The 17,295-nt window shown below is 41.8% G+C and overlaps 1 protein-coding gene across 2 annotated transcripts in view; it reads left to right on the top strand.

Moving 5' to 3' along the window:
• The window catches only part of DOK7 (docking protein 7), a 55,193-nt gene that overhangs the window by 15,659 nt on the left and 22,239 nt on the right, over positions 1-17,295 (top strand). For both annotated transcript variants that reach the window (XM_048509331.1, XM_048509332.1), the window contains exons 6-8: positions 8,753-8,795; positions 14,096-14,158; positions 16,001-16,072. In XM_048509331.1, the coding sequence (XP_048365288.1) occupies positions 8,753-8,795; positions 14,096-14,158; positions 16,001-16,072 (178 nt within the window). The remainder of the gene's footprint in view (positions 1-8,752; positions 8,796-14,095; positions 14,159-16,000; positions 16,073-17,295) is intronic.

Here is a 17,295-nt window from a genome sequence, read left to right as displayed (position 1 = left end):
GTCCGTTAGCATATAGTCCAATATATCGTTTTCATTCAAGCCAGTCAGGCCTGCCAGCATTCCCTTGCAAGACTTTTCATAAACGGGGCGTCTATTTCATCAAGAGGACAGGGGGAAAGTCTCTTTTCATGTGGAATTTTCTTATATTTGTTACACAAAGTTACACAAAGGTGTAGCCCCCATCTCCTATTAGCTCCCATTGGAAACAATGGGGGATGGGGGCCACCACTTTGGAAGTCCATAACTTTGGACTCCCTGAACCAACTCTCACCAAACCTGGGTGGTATCATCAGGAGAGTCTCCCAAAAAACCCTAGCTTAAAAACCGCACCCCCTGCAGGCCACAAACTGAAAAACACACTAAAAAATACAAAAAACACAAACGACCCTGAATTTTTTACACACACCCCATGTGACCAAATGCCTGAGGACATTTGACTCCCTATGCCCCCATGGCAGATATGCACCTGCTTGTGGGTTATGGTGACAATCTAACAATTTTTGATAGTAGACAAATTAGAGCTTCTACCTTTAACATCCCGGTTTTAAGCCTAATACATGAATTAGGAACTGTAACGGTCTGGTACTCTAGTCAGCAAGCAAAGACTCAGGAACGTTTCAAGAGCTTTATTGGAACTGTGTCAGCCCAAGGTCCAGGTAGCCGAAACTGAAGTTTGGCTCTCTGACCCCCAGTATATACCTGTAAGTTACAACATGGCTCATCCCATAGTCCCCTCACCCTCGCATTCCCATAATATCAGCATTAAAAAGAATGGTGTGAACAGAAGCATTGTTTTGGGACTGGTGGTTCCCTCCTTCAGAGGAAGACAGATAAGGGAGAATGGTTAAGCTCTATTGACTAGTTACATTGCAAGCGAGGGAGGCCTCCTTGGTCTTGAGCGATGATAATGGCCTGGCCAGCTGTGGCCTTGATGTGGACGTGCGAAATGCCAAGCCGAAAATGGTGCAGGAACATTGTTAGGGACCCATATAAGAGATCTAAGAAACTTAGATTGTACTCTTTCCAATGGGGCAAATGATGCAGAGGAAGATCCCAAAAAAGAACCATAGACTATTTGTGGGATTTAATGTATTGTCGAAGGCTTTCACGGCCAGAATCACTGGGGTGCTGTGTGGTTTCTGGGCTATATGGCAGTGTTCTAGCAGCATTCTCTCCTGACGTTTCGCCTGCATCTGTGGCTGGCATCTTCAGAGGATCTGATAGTAGGAAAGGAAAGCAAGTGGAGTATATATACCTGTGAGTAAAGGTCAAATAGGTGAGGGCATCTGAATAGGAGTGGCCTGGCAAATAACAATGAAGTGTAGCATATGAGTAACAATGGAGATAGCAAGGTCAATAGGTGAGGCATCTGAATAGAAGTAGTCTGGCCTTTGTTCCCTTTGATTGTTTATTGTCTAGAGTCATCCTGTGTTTGTGTGGAGCTGATTAGTCACTGTCTTGACTCTAGTGTTTTTCAAAACTGGCAACCAAATTCTGTTCATTTTCATGGTTTCTTCCTTTCTGTTGAAATTGTCCATGTGCTTGTGGATTTCAATGGGATTGTTTTTGCTTTGAACCATTTCAGCACTGCCGGGACATATGAACCTCCTCTAGTTTTATAGAACTTTAAAATACTATTGGCAGACCTATCGCCTACATTTGCCATTGAGGTACGGTGAGCAGACTTAATTCCCAAGGTTTGAAGTACCACAACTAAGTACTTAAAGCTACGAACCTGCTCGATCTTATTTCCAATAGCTGCCAGTTTCTAGATTTGGGATGATTTCCAAAGGCAAGAATCTTGGTTTTTCAAAAATTAATTGTTAGGTGTTCTTGCTGGCAATAATATGCAAGTTTCCTTAGAGCTCATCTTAAACCAATGGGTGTCCTTAAAAGAATTACATCGTCATCTGTGTACAATAGTATGAAGATGTGCTGGTTTGCCAGTTTGGGGGAATGGAACACTGGATCATTCAGATGGAAAACTAAGTCATTTAGATAAAAAATAAATAACTTTGGAGCAAGTAGGCCACCCTGTCTCACCCCCTTGTAGGTTTTTAAACGGCCAGTTAGAAAGCCATTTCAGTTATATCTATGATAAGTATTGTTGTGTATGAGTTGGATGAGAGCTAATAATTTCCTATCTATGGTAGTGGCCTGCAATTTATACCAAAGTCTTGGCCTACGAACTGAATCAAAAGCCGCTTTCAGATCTATAAATGCAGTGCATAATGAGATGTCTTTCCCAGATGCATATTTCTCTATCAGGTGCTGAATTACTAGATAGTGGTCTAGCGCAAATCACCCTGTTTGAAAACCCGCGGACTCCAGAACTAGGATTGCGTCCTTATCCACCCATTCTGAGAGTTTTTCTAGTACATGTTTAGCATTTAGCTTACTGATAACATTAAGTAAACTTATTGGCCTATACTGGTTCTGGTGGGTTTTCCGGACTGTGTCGCCGTGGTCTGGTGAATCTTGTTCCAAATATTTCGCCTGCATCTGTGGCTAGCATATTCAGAGTTGTATCACAGAGGGAAGTCTGTTACACAATGTGTCCAGAGAGAAGGAAGTATTTGGGGTATATATTGTCCATGTCCCAGGATGGGGAACCAATCAGTAAGTGTTTGGGTGGAACTTGTTATGCAAAGATGATAGTATTGTATTGCGGTGGGGCTTATCAGTCCAGGGAGTGATTCACATTTTCATGCCCTGCAACAGTAGTAGTATTGGTGAATGCAGATCCTGTGTTTGGGTGGAGTCCATTGTTCATGAATTTAGCATGCCCTTGGGGTTTGCTTTTGGTGTTTTTAAGTACTGGTAGCCAACTTTGCTAATTTTCAAAGTCTCTTCTTTCCTATTGAAATTGTCTGGGAAATGGACAATATATACCCCAAACATTTCCTTCTCTTTGGACACAGTGTGTAACAGACTTTCCTCTGTGATACACCTCTGAAGATGCCAACCATAGATGCAGGCGAAACGTTAGGAACAAGATTTACCAGACCACAGCCACACAGCCCGGAAAACCCACCAGAACCAGTTGTATCTGGCCGTGAAAGCCTTCACTACAAATTATTGGCCTATAATTTGAAGGATCCATCTTGTTCCCCTTTTTATGGTATGGAAGCAGTAAGGCAGCTTAGTTTACGGTTTTATATTTTTAGGAGCTTAAATGTATTTGTAAACACCTCAATGCTTCTTTAAACCGCATGGAGGTTTTTTAAATGTGGGTAATATATGAAATCATATGAATGAGAAGCTTTGAGGAAGGTAATGTTAGGTCTCGGAACTTTAAGCCAATAAACAGACTCCGAGGTATTGATCAGTAGCATTTATTGAGTAGGCATCGAAGCACCACACTTGTAAAGTGAGTTCTGATGAAGTTGGCATTCACAGTCCCCGTTATTCCCCGTAGAGAACCCCCATCCCATTTTTCCAAGAGTTTGTGAAAAACAGCTTTTGGAGCGAAGGTGCCCCAAGGTCAGCGGCCAATAGCAAGAGAAAGCCACCTGGCTTCCTGTCCTACGAGATAACAGCTGTAATACAGTTCCCATGGGACAGGAGTACTAGGGGAAGCCTAGTTGTCTACAAGCGTGTGAAGCCATGAAGTAAAGATCAAGGAAAAACTGCACAGATGGCAGTGGATACATATAGCAGGCTGGTTACATATATCTTTCTAGCAGCAGCAACTTGTTATTTTAAGCAGTTGCACGATTCTGGGAATGTATCTCAATCACCTAGATAGCATCCCCCTGACAGGTAATCATCATACTAAAGAGCTAGAGAACAAGAGCCGTGTTGCTTCTGCCTCTCGCTCCTGGCATTTCCTTTACAGGCTTGTTGTTTCCAGAGACCATTGAAAAAGAGGAAGCCTGAGATAGGGCTGTAATTTTAGCTGTTCTAATAATAGGGCAGTGATGCAAGGTTGTGAAGTGGAATGGCTTGGCTGCTTTCACAGAATTAGCCATGTCCTGAAACGTCCAAGCTCTGTGGAGGTCAGTACTTAATTTGTAAAATAACTTAATACTCATGTCTGGAGGCAATGTGTGCTTGTATACCAGATCCTGAGGGAAGGCAACAGGAGAGAGCTTGTGAGCTTCCAGGACTTACCTGGCTGGTGAAAGTCAAATGCTGAGCTAAATAGACCTTTGTTCTGATCTAACCTTCTCACAGGCAAGGTGAAGACTATCGAGTACTTCAGCCTGCCTCAACTGTATGCCTGACTGAACACCTCCACCTTACAGATCCTGTGGAGCTGCACAGGGCCTGGGTCTCACTATATAGAGTGTTTCACCAGGTTGGGGCCTCTGGCTGTGGTTGAGGTGAGCTGAACATCTTTCAGGCCGGGAGCAACCAGCAGATTATTGTTCGCTGAGCACAGTGATCTTCAAGGGGCATACTGGGAGAGACAGTCCTGTAGGTATGCTGGCCTTAGACCAGGGGTAGGGAACCTGCGGCTCTCCAGATGTTCAGGAACTACAATTCCCATCAGCCCCTACCAGCATGGCCAATTGGCCATGCTGGTAAACTGATAGAGCCAATAATTCCTAATATCTGGCTCCTGAGTTCCACCCCAACAGACTCCATTCAGGGCTTTGAAAGTAAGTACCATAACCTTGAACCTGATCTGGTCCAGAGCCAGTGTAGCTGGTGGAGCACCAGTTGAATATCTGCCACCACCAGATCTTTGTAAGAAGCCTTGCTGCTGCATTCTGCACCAGGTGCAGTTTCCAGTGGAGGCCCAAGGAGAGCCCTGTAAAGAGTGAGTTGCAGTAGTCCAATCTAGAGGTGACAGTTGCATTGATCACTGTGGGTAGGTGAGCCTAGGACAGGTAGGGTGCCAATTCTCTTGCCTGGTGAAGATGGTAAAATGCCAGGTGAGCCATGTGTGTAACCTGAGCCTCCATTGTCAACGAGGCATCAAGGAACACACCCAGACTTTTGACAGCTCGCACACCCATCAGTTGTATGTCAAGAATTGGCTGTCAGCACTCTCCACCTGCAGCCCCTTGGCCCAGCCACAGGACCTCTGTCTTAGCTGGATTTAGATTCAGCCAGTTCCCTTTCAGGCATTCCATTACAGGGTTCAAGCAGCTGGCCAATACAACTGGGATGGCATCCAGATGACTGCCCATTCACAGTAACAGCTGGATGTCATCAGCATATTGATGACAACCCAACCCAAACCTCCGTATCAAACTGGCAAGAGCGTGCATGTAGATGTTTAATAATATCAGAGGGAGAATTGCCCCTTGTAGGACTCCGCAGACCAGAGAATTGTGGGTAGAAGTTTTCTCACTGATTGCTACCCTGTATCCCCAACCCTGGAGAAATGAGCGCTGTCACTGTAAATCTGACCCACGATTCCCAGCGTTGGCAAGTGTTAGGATCAATTCCACTCCACCACGCTGCTTCGTTCTCAACAGCTTTATTGAGTTGGTGCATCCAAGGTACACGGTGCTGGAACGGAGAGCTCCTCCCCTCAGCTCTGGCCTTTATATGCTAACTGTCACGATCACCGCCAATCAGTGATCGGGCTCGTCTGCTTTAACAGTTATAGGCTCCAACGTGGTAGCCTAGCAACAGAACAACAGCAGTTCCGACCAATCCCCACTCAACTCTTCCCAACTCTTATACTGCAGTCCCTGTTCTAACATCACCTGCTCCCTTTAAGCCCCTCCCCCAGTTTGTTCGGGTAAGCTCGATGAAAGTTCCTGACCATTCGAGGAGCGAGAACGTGTTCATTGAACCCATCCGGAAGGTCAGCCCATGCTACCAGATACTGCAGCTTGCCGCGATGGATGCTGGAGTCCACAATGTCGTGGACCTCTTGGTGGGATTCACCCTTGACCCTAAATAGTTGAGCTGGAGGATGGGATAGTTGCCAGCAATCCGTTCTGTTTTTGTATTCTGTTTTTGTATTCTGTTTTCCTTTGTTGGGATTTTTTCATCTCTCCATTCATGCACATACAGTGTCCTAGCAGTCTATATTAATTTGGGATGTCATCTCCCATTAGTCTTAGTAGAAAAATTTCATTTTTTTCACCATTGTTATTTTTAATATCATTACTAACTTTACAACCTCAACTTCTGTATTCCATTTCAATAACATCTTATTCATTTTAGTAATCAATTTCTCATCATTTGTACATACCTTACTTTCAAATTCTGTGTATCAAATATTCTTTTAGTCAGTTCTAAATATTTCCAATAATTGACAGTAATGAAACCAGTTTTTAACAGTATATTTTATCTCTTAAGTTCCCATTTGTAATTTTTAAAAGTTCAGCAATTCTCTATACATGGACCATTTCTCTTACATATTCACTTCTTTCCTAGAACAGACTTCAACTGGGGACAACCATAATGGTATTGCATGTGCTATAAACTTTTTATATTTCAACAGTACCCAGAGAAGACTCTTTCTAACATAATTATTAGAGAACTCTCTATGTACCTTTCCTTTTTCATATCACAAATATTCATGCCATCCAAATCTGTCAATTCCCTCTAAATCCAGAATTCTGGAATTATTCAGCAACACCGAGTCCCTTATCCTTATCAATGCAACAGCTTCAAAATACAGTTGTAAGTTTAACAACGAGAAACCTCCTCTTTCATTTGCATCTTGCATATTTTTATGTTTAATTCTTGATTTCTTTCTCTGCCAAATGAAATTACTTATATCCTTTTGCCATTGTCTAAAGCAGGGGTAGGGAACCTGCGGCTCTCCAGATGTTCAGGAACTACAATTCCCATCAGCCTCTACCAGCATGGCCAATTGGCCATGCTGACAGAGGCTGATGGGAATTGTAGTTTCTGAACATCTGGAGAGCCGCAGGTTCCCTACCCCTGGTCTAAAGCATGTTACAGAGTTAATTTTTGATGTAGTTTGGAACAGAAATAACATCACAGAGACTCTACCCATCAAAGATAAATTCACTCTATTTCATCTCACCAAGTCTTTCTTTACATCATTCACTAACATAATTATTTTGGAATAACAAAGAATTCTTATTTGTTAACCACACTCCCATGTACTTAATTTTTTTCCCACTATGCCTCCAGATAGTTGTGATGTTTGATCCATATTTTAGTCAGTATTTTAGTTTTAGTTTGATTCAGGTTACATTTTGCCAGATTCCCAAATTCTTTCATTTTTCTTAACAGTCTTTCCACATTTTGTACTGGTTCTTCTAGTATTATCACTACATCATCTGCAAAGGCTTTCAATTTATAATGCTGCTTACTCAATTTCAAACCCCTTCTTTGATCATCACATGTTATATTTCCTATTAAGAAACTCTAAAGTTAGAAAATAGTGAAGACTTGAATGACTACTGATGAAGGTGGAGGCAGAAAATGTCAAAGCAGGATTACAGTTGAACATCAAGAAGACAACAATAATGACTACTGAGGAATTATATAACTTTGTGTTTTCCCAGTAAATCACCTGCATTTGGTTACATTGGTACATGCTACTGTATATGCACTTTGTGTCCATGTGTACCTGGGACTGTTTTGTTCCAGTTACTCCAAGTTTGGTCCAGACTCCGCATTCATCCTATTGACTTCGGTAACGTTTGCCAGTTAAGCATACAGCCGTTCAGACTAAGCTGTGTCTTCTGAGTTGGTCTGCTTTAGAAAATGAGAGTAGGCATGTAGCTTGCTGGAATATATTCATTTAAACCAGACTTATTGACCAAGTGACTGACTTTTAGGCTGAAACATTTAATATGTTGACTGTTAGGAATTTGATTTAGGATGGAAATAACCATTAAAAGAAATTCACTCCCAACACTGAGTTAGCTTATGTGGCATGTGTGGGAGGAGGCGGGAAGGAAGGACATGCATCTGTTTCCACTTCTTTTCTCCCAGCCATGGGGGATGAGCAAGTGCAAGGGAACAGCAATGCCCCAGTTCCCGCCCACCACTCCCTTCCTCTCCTTGTTCACTGTGTAGTCCCACCCTTAGGCAGCACTTGTGCTCACAATGATAGTGCGTATCCAGGCTTTGTATCCATTAAATAATTAAGGAATTTGAATTTGCTTTGGCAGCTGACTGTCACATTTATGAGAATGATGACTATCTAGTACTAGATGATATTAGGCAACACGTATTTATAGAATTATTCCATTAACAATGTTGTCATGCTCCTGGACTGTTCAATAATGAGACTCAGATGATTTCTTTATTATGAAACAGCATCAGGGAAAAACATTTAGACATCTGTTGCCAGAACTAAAGGTTAAGCGTCAAAACACCTTCCATTATTCCCACATCATGCCCCACCATGTCATACAACACCATCCAGTTCCGGGGGTGGGGGTGGGGGGTTGGGCCATCCCCAGTCCCTCGGTCCAATATGGCCTTCACTTAGGTCAAAGCAGACCTGACTCCCCAGCACTGTGGAAGGCAACAGCTAGCAGGCATCTAACAAGCAGAGTAGGCTTTGCCGGGGAAACAAAACGAAAGCAAGAGCAGGGAGAAGGGAAAGAGAATCCCATGCCCTGCAGGAGACATAGCAGCACTGAACCAAAACTGTTTAATATCAACTTCCCCTGGAGAGTCAGTTCCAGTGTAAAGTTTTCAATCATGAAATGCCATTTGGAATAACTCACTTGAATGGATGCATAGTATGGCAGAATCATCAACAACAAAATTAGTTCACAGAATAATCCTGCCTAGCTACAGTTGAAAGAAACTTGTTCATTCTAATACATTATATTTATGTGTGTTATTTTTGAAGGAAACTGCCATTTTGTCATCTGGAGTCTTACCGGCTATACCAGGTAGGAATAACTGAGAATTTTTGCTATAATTTCTTAATTTCAGTATACAAGAAAAAGGAATTGCAGAGGGGCCCAAATCTGAAGACTCTCATTTACATGTGTGAATGTTCTGCTTTGGCATGCTTCCACAAAAATGAACATCCTAAGGAATGAAAACACCTCCTGTTTTGGAACTAATTCTACACAAAGCCTATGGGACAAAAGTGATTAGGATTAGGGTGGGTCCAGACCCCGACTCTGCCTGATTGGAGTTGTCAACTTCCAGGTGGATCCTGGGTATCTCCCAGATTTACAACTCGTGTACAGACTACAGAGATAATTTTCAATGGAAGAAAGGACTTATTTGAGGGTGGACTATGTGGAATTATATCCCACTGAAGTCCCTCCCCTCCCCAACTTCCAAATCTCCAGGAATTTCACAACCCAGAGTTGGCAACCTTGAAGCCTAACCTTTTAGGATAGTTGTGAAAACAATGTGGGGGAAGGTGAGAATTGTGCATGGCATCCAGATCTTGGAGGGTTAAAATGTGATAGATCATTTGAAGTTACATAGCATCATATGTATTGAAAAGCCATTTATTTTTAAAGGAATCACTGCTTCTGGGTGATAAGGAAGAATGGTGCTCATTACAAGATTTTTCTCTTGCAACTTCCCCACCTTTTCTCCCAACTGAAGTTCCACTTATTGGAACGCAATAAAGAAGGACAAGCAGATGGAGCTGTGGAAGTTGCAGTTGAAATAGCCAGAAGGGAAAGCATCAAACACTCCTCTTCCTCAACTCTGGACAAAAATATTTCCCCACAAAGCTATTTTTTAGCTTTAGGAAAGACTGTGGAGCTTTACTGTTTTGCAAATAAGGTTTCATCTGGTGTTATGAATTTGTAAATACTAAGGTCATTTCCGCAGGGGTTATCTGCCCCAAGCTTTCCCCCCTGCTTCCCCAACAACATCACGGCACATTTGTACACCTCCAGGGCTTTTTTCTAATATTTCTCTATGCTCTGGAGTTTGGGGAAAGATGGCTGTAAAGCCTGGATGATTGCTGTGTGGGTGGGGAAATTCAGACTTTCTGGACCTTTTGGAAGCCAATTTTACTCACTTTGTCTGCACTAAACATTCCCTTCCCTGCTACCAAGAAGCTTTTCATTTTTTTAAAAAAAATCAGCACTAAAATATTGTATCAAAATTCATAGCAATCGATGCCACAAGTTGTGTGAATTCTTAAACATTCATTTTTTAAAAGTCAGCCTCCGGCTCCTTCCCTTTCAGAGAGAGAAGGAAAAGTTTTCTGTACGAGGGAATGACAAAAGATGTACTTCTTTGGAGAGGGTGAAAAGGAAGTTGGGAATTCAAAGGACCTGGAACACCTGTAGTTACTGTAGTATATTGATACTGATTCTAATTGATTCTGTGGCCAATTTTTTTCAAATTGCAAAAGCCCTGGTTGCCAGAGGGGGGGTGGGGGGGCACTTCCAGAGGATCGCATCAGGGAACTTGCGGGAAACCTGCCACACGGAAGACCTGTTGCTGCTGTGCTGCATCTGCAGCCTGGCTAGCAATGAGGAAACCATTTAACATCCCCCCTCCCCTCCTGTGAAAGACACCTAAGAAAAATTTTGGTTCACTCTTCTAAACCTAACCAGGCACTATACAGAAGCAAAGAGATGCAGTTCAGAAAAACCAGGCAGTCCCACTTCCAGTCACTGTGGAGGAACGGGGGGAATATGGATCTTGCAGCCAAATCCACAGGGCTGAGGCGGCTGGGGACAGTGCTGCTGCCACCCTGCCATGCCATCTCCAGAAGGCTTTCAGGTGGCACAGGGAGGCAGCAACAAAGAAAAATTCCCTGGCCATCTTGAAAGTCCTCTGTCACCTGAAATGGAGTTACACCACCCTTTTGAGTGGTGTAACCCTGGGCTCTGGGCCGTGGTGATTCCAACTCCAAGCCAGGTGGAAGCCTGGCCCGGCTCTCCCACATCGGTATCTGCTCAGACACCCCAGTGTAGCTCTGCGGTGGGTTTGACTTTTGGGTTTGACCACTGCAGGCGCCTGGACACTGGCATCTGTGCCCTCTCTGCCAGAGCGAGTGCCCCTTATGCTGGCATGGGGCAAAAATGCTGGCATGGCCCTCCACTGCTCCCAGAAGCTCTCCTCCCATTAAGAATATATTATTACCATATATACTCGCATATAAGTCAACTTTTTCAGCACATTTTTTGTGCTGAAAAAGCCCCCCTTGACTTGTATGCGAGTGAAATGAAACACAAGCAGGTAGAAGCAGTGGCGTACCGCCTATGGCGATATGGGCCACCCATGACGCCGGGCGCATGCCTGGGGGGCACCCAGCAGGCTCCTGCGTACCCCCACTCGCCCACCCACCCGCCCACCCGCCCGCCTGCCCGCCCGCCTGTTGCTGCCACTGCCAGCCGGCCGGCTGTTGTCCCCCTCACTCACTCACCCTTTCCCTGCAGGCTCCGAGGCTTGGCTTTAGTGAAACTGCCACTCAGGCAGCCTGTCTCTAGATTGCTTAAGGTAAAACCCGAAGATCTGTCAAGACTAGAATTTCAGAACATAAATCAAATATAAGGCATCAAAGAGAGGAGGCACCACTTGTGACACACTTTATTCAGAAAAAAAAATTCAGAAAATGGTATTAGGTTCGCTGTGTTACAAAAATATCATGAAGTCCAGACAATTGACATCAATAAACACGTTTTGCGGGAAGAAAACAGATTTATTTTTCGTTTTCAAAGCCATATCTATGGGCTTAATAAGGAACTTGATTTCAGCTGTCATCTAAATTAAGATACAATCCTGAGTCATCCAAGCACACCTGTAAACAATTAAGAACAGTATATCAATTAGGCGGGTTGTCTCCACCTGGAAAGAATACAGACTAGCCATGAATGTTACATGAAAAGCGAAGTTGCCTTCTTGTGAGTATGAATTATGTTGATATAAAATAAAACTTTATTGTTTATTTTATAGAATTGTTCTAATGATAAATATACATTACTATAGGAAAACTTCAATATGGCAGTTAAAATTTTTTTGGAATGAATTTCTTGAAGAAGATTTATATTGAAAACGCTGTTACGCAGCTGCGTTTGAACTTGGATTCCTTGACAGGAGATTGACGGAGGTTTCTCTTTTACAGTGGAGCGCTTTCTATGGGGACTCCATCCTGTGCCCGTTTATTACAAATTAATTTCTCCGTGGAGAGAGTCCATGTGTGAACTTTACTGTTGTGCTAATCAATTTATGAACTCTATAAAAAAATCTCAATAAGCTGTATTATGTTATGAAAAATTCTGATTTATGAATGATTGTATATGAGAATAATATGAATGTGACTTAATTTTTGTCATTACAAGCAAATATATTTTGATGTATATAGAAACTGTTTATACAACTATGATCCTTTGAGACATTATATATTGTATTTAATTTGGCCACCCTGTGTACCATACGTTTCCCTTCATATCATATTATCATATTATTACACCTTTCTATATTCTACATCAGTGATGGCGAACCTTTTCGAGACCGAGTGCCCAAATTGCAACCCAAACCTCACTTATTTATCGCAAAGTGCCAACCCGGCAATTTACCCTGAATGCTGAGGTTTTAGTTTAGAAAAAAATGGTTGGCTCCCTCTTCCTCTGCCCCAACCGCTCAAGCAGGGGCCAGCCTGCTCTAGCCTCCAGCAAGTCCCACGTGCACTTCTCTGTGCCTCTCTAGCACCTCTGCCTCCTCTGCGCCCCTCCCCTCAGGCAGCAGCCACCCAGAGCACAGGCACCAGGCCCGCCAGCCGAGTCCTCCCTACTCACATGGTGCGCGCACGTTGTGCTCAGTGATCCAGGTCAGTCTAGGGGTGTGTGTGTGTGTGTGTGTGTGGGTGGGTGGGTGATTTTACGCCCCCCACATGATGAACTCTGTGTGCGCGTCTCTGGCACCCGTGCCATAGGTTCACCATCACTGTTCTATGTGATAAACAATAACAAATGGGTATAGTGTGCACACAAGAACAACCAGAACGAAGGCACTATGCCCAGGATACAAAAATAAGCAAAATGTTGCTCACAAACATGCACATTTATTCTAACAATAAATAGAAACGAAATGCAAGGATAAAAGTTCTATGTGAGGATCTGCTGCCAAAATGGTGGAGATAGCAAAAAATGTCCAGAGAGTCCAATATAAGACAACTGTGTCACTATTCCAAACCTGTTCAATAGATAAATCAGTACTTTGAAATCAGGATTCTTATTTATTGATTACAAGCATAGAAAAGCTGTTGACTTGTACTTACCTTCCCTGTGGTGGGAAAATAATATCACACACTCATTCATACGCACACACATTCCTCAGACAGTGAGAACTGGGATGAAGACACTCAGTCCCAACCTCCCCCCACTGCAACTGCAGAACTAGGTAAGGGAAGACTGCTATAGGGAGAAATGGAAAGCAAAACAATTCTCAAGGTTGCGTCAGCATTAAGATCTCCATAGAAATATGGCAGGACCCTGACTAAAACATTAGAGGGTTATGACACTCCCACATGTACACCCATTTCATGGAGATCTTGTCCACTTTGTCAGTGATGTAATTCAGTCTTGCCCATTATATTTTGGGATCACTGTCATATGCCCCTTCCAATTGGGCTAAGATGACAGCAAGATGACAGCAATATCCTCAGATAGGATATTGATGGTTGCATTTTGTTTCTTTTCATGGTTAAAATGTATTTGCATATGAGCAACTTTTTGCTTATTTTTGTAGCCTGGGCATAGTGACTTTGTTCTGGTTGTTGCTTGTGAGGCATGTGATGCCATTTCTGTTTGTGTTGTATACTTTGGATGAGGACGCCCTTTTTCCCCATTTGCCTTGCTACATGGTGGGGAATTGGTAATCTTGGATTATCAGCAGTGTACTGATATGATTGCCAATCATTATGTCTTCTTTGTAAAAAATATCAAGTAAATATATGAAATGACTTCAGTGGAATACTCATACGGGACTCTTAATTGATTCTGATTTAATTTCAGTATTATTTTGGGATTATTTGTTCCAAAGGAAAGACAATAGAACAATTAATTTAAATCTCAGCAACTTCAAAATACATTTTAAGAAGGAAGAAGAAAAGGGGAGTTGGTACATCCAGTGACAGGGAAATTTGTGTGGGGGGTTATATAATGAAAGTCTTTTTAGAACACTGTGTATTAAGTGAATAGGCACAATAGAATTCTAATTATAATAGTGGTTTTTAGTATTAATTTATAGATGCTTTTAAAAACAGGTTCTTCTGCCGTGGCAGCTTCTTGGAGTATGAAAGCTCATAAAGGACAAACTTTACAAGCTGGTAGGTATGGCATTTTTGTTAGAGCTTGCAGTTATAAATTCCAAGTCATTGCTATGATGTGATACTTTTTTAAAGTTCTCATTTATTGCATATATTGTGCTGCATAATGCCTGACTACAAAAGAGAAGAGAAAAAGAAGTGTTTATAAGAAGTGATAATAAATAAAAGTACGTCTTATCACTTAATTTTGCAGTCCAATACATAACAAACATTGCTCAATTTATGTACACATCACAAATTATTTCTTTGCAGTCCATGGTAATACGTTAATTCAGTTATTGCAAGATTTGGTGCTTTATATTTTTGTTCAAATTGCAGTGTAATAATGACAAAAGGCATACATGTAGAGTAAGAAGTGAATCTCTTTTGACTGATTTGTTTTATGACCTCTACAGCAAATGGGCCTATTTGAAGGAAACAAAAGAACATGTCTGAAAATGTACCTTCATAAGAATGATAAAAATTGCCATAATAAAGAGAAGGCTTCAAAACTAGTCTTTCATTCTGGCTTGCCAGATTTTATGGTATTCATGTGCAAATTCAGACAAATGGCCCTTGTATAGCATTGGAAGTGACCGAGTGCTTTGGTGAGGGCTGTACAATCTCTGAAGAGCTGTGACTGTACTTAGGAAGGTTGCAGGCAGCCCAGCTTCACTGCTCCCCAGCTCACTTCACACTTTGACCACAATTAGTGAGTGTGTAGTCACACTTGCCAAGTAAATAGAAACATTGGTGGTGCATTCAGTCCCTGGCAAATGTCCTCATTAGATGGTGAATATGTCTTATAAAATCTCCACAAATTCTTGAGTGGAACAAAATTTAGATCGTCAGATTTGCTTTGCTTTTTGGATTATTAGTAATGAACCTGAAAGAATGGAGTCATGTGCTTTATTAAAACTATCTCAAATATTGATTGTAATATGGAATCACAGAGTTGGAAGAGACTGCAAGGACCATCAAGTCCAACTGCTTGTCATGCAGAATTAAACAATCAAAGCACTCCAGCCTCTGTTAAAAACCTACAAAGGAGGAGACTCCGCCCCCCTCTGAGGCAGTGTATTCCACTATTGAACAGCCCTTACTGTCAAAAAGTTCCTCCTAATGTTTAGGTGGAATCTCTTTTCCTTCACCTTGAATCCATTACTCCTTGTCCTAGTCTGTGGAGCAGCAGAAAACAAGCTTGCTCCCTCTTTTACATGACATCCCTTCAAATATTTAAACATGGCTATCATGTCACCACTTAACTTTCTCTTCTCCAGACTAAATATATTTAGTTCCCTAAGCCACTCCTCATAGGGCATAGAATCTACATCTTTTACCATTTTGGTCACCCTCCTCTGGACCCATTCCAGTTTGTCAGTATCCTTCTTAAATTTTGGTGCCCAGAACTGGGCACAGAATTCCAGGTGAGGTCTCACCAATGCAGAATAGAGTGGTGCTATAACATCCCTTTATCTAGACACTGAACTCCTATTGATGCATCCCAGAATTGCATTGGTTTTCTTGGCTGCCACATCACACTGTTGACTCATGTTCAATTTATGGTCTACTATGACTCCCTGATCCCTTTCACATGTATTGTTGTCAAAGCCAGGTGTTACCCATCTTATATCTGCATTTCATTTTTTTACTGCCTGAGTATCTTACATTTATCTCTGTTGAAATTCATTTTGTTAGTTTTGGCGCAGTTCTCTAATCTGTTAAGGCCATTTTGAATCCTGCCCCTGTCCTCCAGAGCATCAGCTACCCCTTCTAATTTAGCGTCATGTACAGATTTGATTAGCATGCCCTCTATTCCAAATATCTGTTTGTTCTAGGTCTTAAAGTATCTGTACATTCTAGGTCTTAAAGGAAGTTATGAATTGATGGTGCCATCCACAGAAGCTGGATCACTACCTGATACCGAGGACCTTGGTGAGTAGATGAATGTCCATACATTTACAATACAATACAATACAATAGACCTTTATTGGCATAAGAAACAAAAGCGTGAGTATAGACCATCACTAAATTTAAAAGAGTTGTACATGGCGTCTATGAGTAGTTTTACATTCTAAAATCACACTTCATTTATAAAAATAACGAAGATTAAAAAATTTTGTCCATTCCATTGTACATGGGATTGTGAACAAGTATAGTAAAACTACATTTAAAAGACAGGATTAAGATATTCGTTATTCATAGCCTATTTGCTAAAAAGGTATAGCCTTCCCCAAGATCTATAAATTGTATATACTAATTAATACTATAAATTAATTAAATTTTCCATAAAATGCAATAAATAACAGTGAGCTCCTTATAAACACCTTCTAAAATACCCCAGGAGTATCAGAGGTATGGAGTATTTCACATTTAAATAGTTTTGTACTTGCCTATTTTACATACCTCTGGGACATTGACTTGCAGCAAATAGATTGGCCTATTCTCCCAGGTATAGAAGGATTATTACTGTTTAACAAAATTTTGGGATTGATATTTTTGGGGGGCACATTTTCCCATTATCGGTAGTACTAAAAGCTTCCCTCTGGGGATTATATTTTTGGGCAATAACATAAAATGTGGTCCAAAATGTTTCCCACCATGAGGTTGGGACAGAAAGGGCATGAGTCCTATGTGATAGACGCTGCTCCTCAATCCAGCCTTGCAAAAGGGCAGGAAAAAAACATTGCATCTGGCTCGAGTCCGAGGGTACCCAAGCGTTGTTTAGAATCCAGGAGTTTGTAATAAGTATTTGGCCATCGTGCCAGGCTCAGAGTTTATACCAAAGGGTTGCACAATGGGGAGCATGTTGTTTGTTTGCACGATTGATTAGATGGTGACTGATACTCCTGATCATATAGTCTAAGTTTTAATTAGGCTATATATGTTGTTAGGGGTCCTTCAATACCAACTCTCCTCTAATGAGAAACCCCATGAATTGAGTTTACCATTGATTATATTCTACCACTCTAAGCTTTGGACCTCCAACTAAGGGCCCTATGCAGTGCAGGCATTTTCAGTAAAGGAGTTGTTTGCAGGACTTTGGCCCTGGAAGACCTTTAAAGCAGAGGGGAATGTAGCTTTTTGGCCCTTTGGAGTTAGAAAAAGTTATTCCTGCATTTTATACCCAGTGGCAGTACAATCCCTTCACCTGCATT

This window comes from Sphaerodactylus townsendi, linkage group LG10 (genome assembly GCF_021028975.2).
Source record: "Sphaerodactylus townsendi isolate TG3544 linkage group LG10, MPM_Stown_v2.3, whole genome shotgun sequence".
NCBI lineage: Eukaryota > Metazoa > Chordata > Lepidosauria > Squamata > Sphaerodactylidae > Sphaerodactylus > Sphaerodactylus townsendi.
The sequence above is the reverse complement of the archived record's forward strand: the minus strand, read 5'-3'. Positions and strand labels throughout refer to the sequence as shown.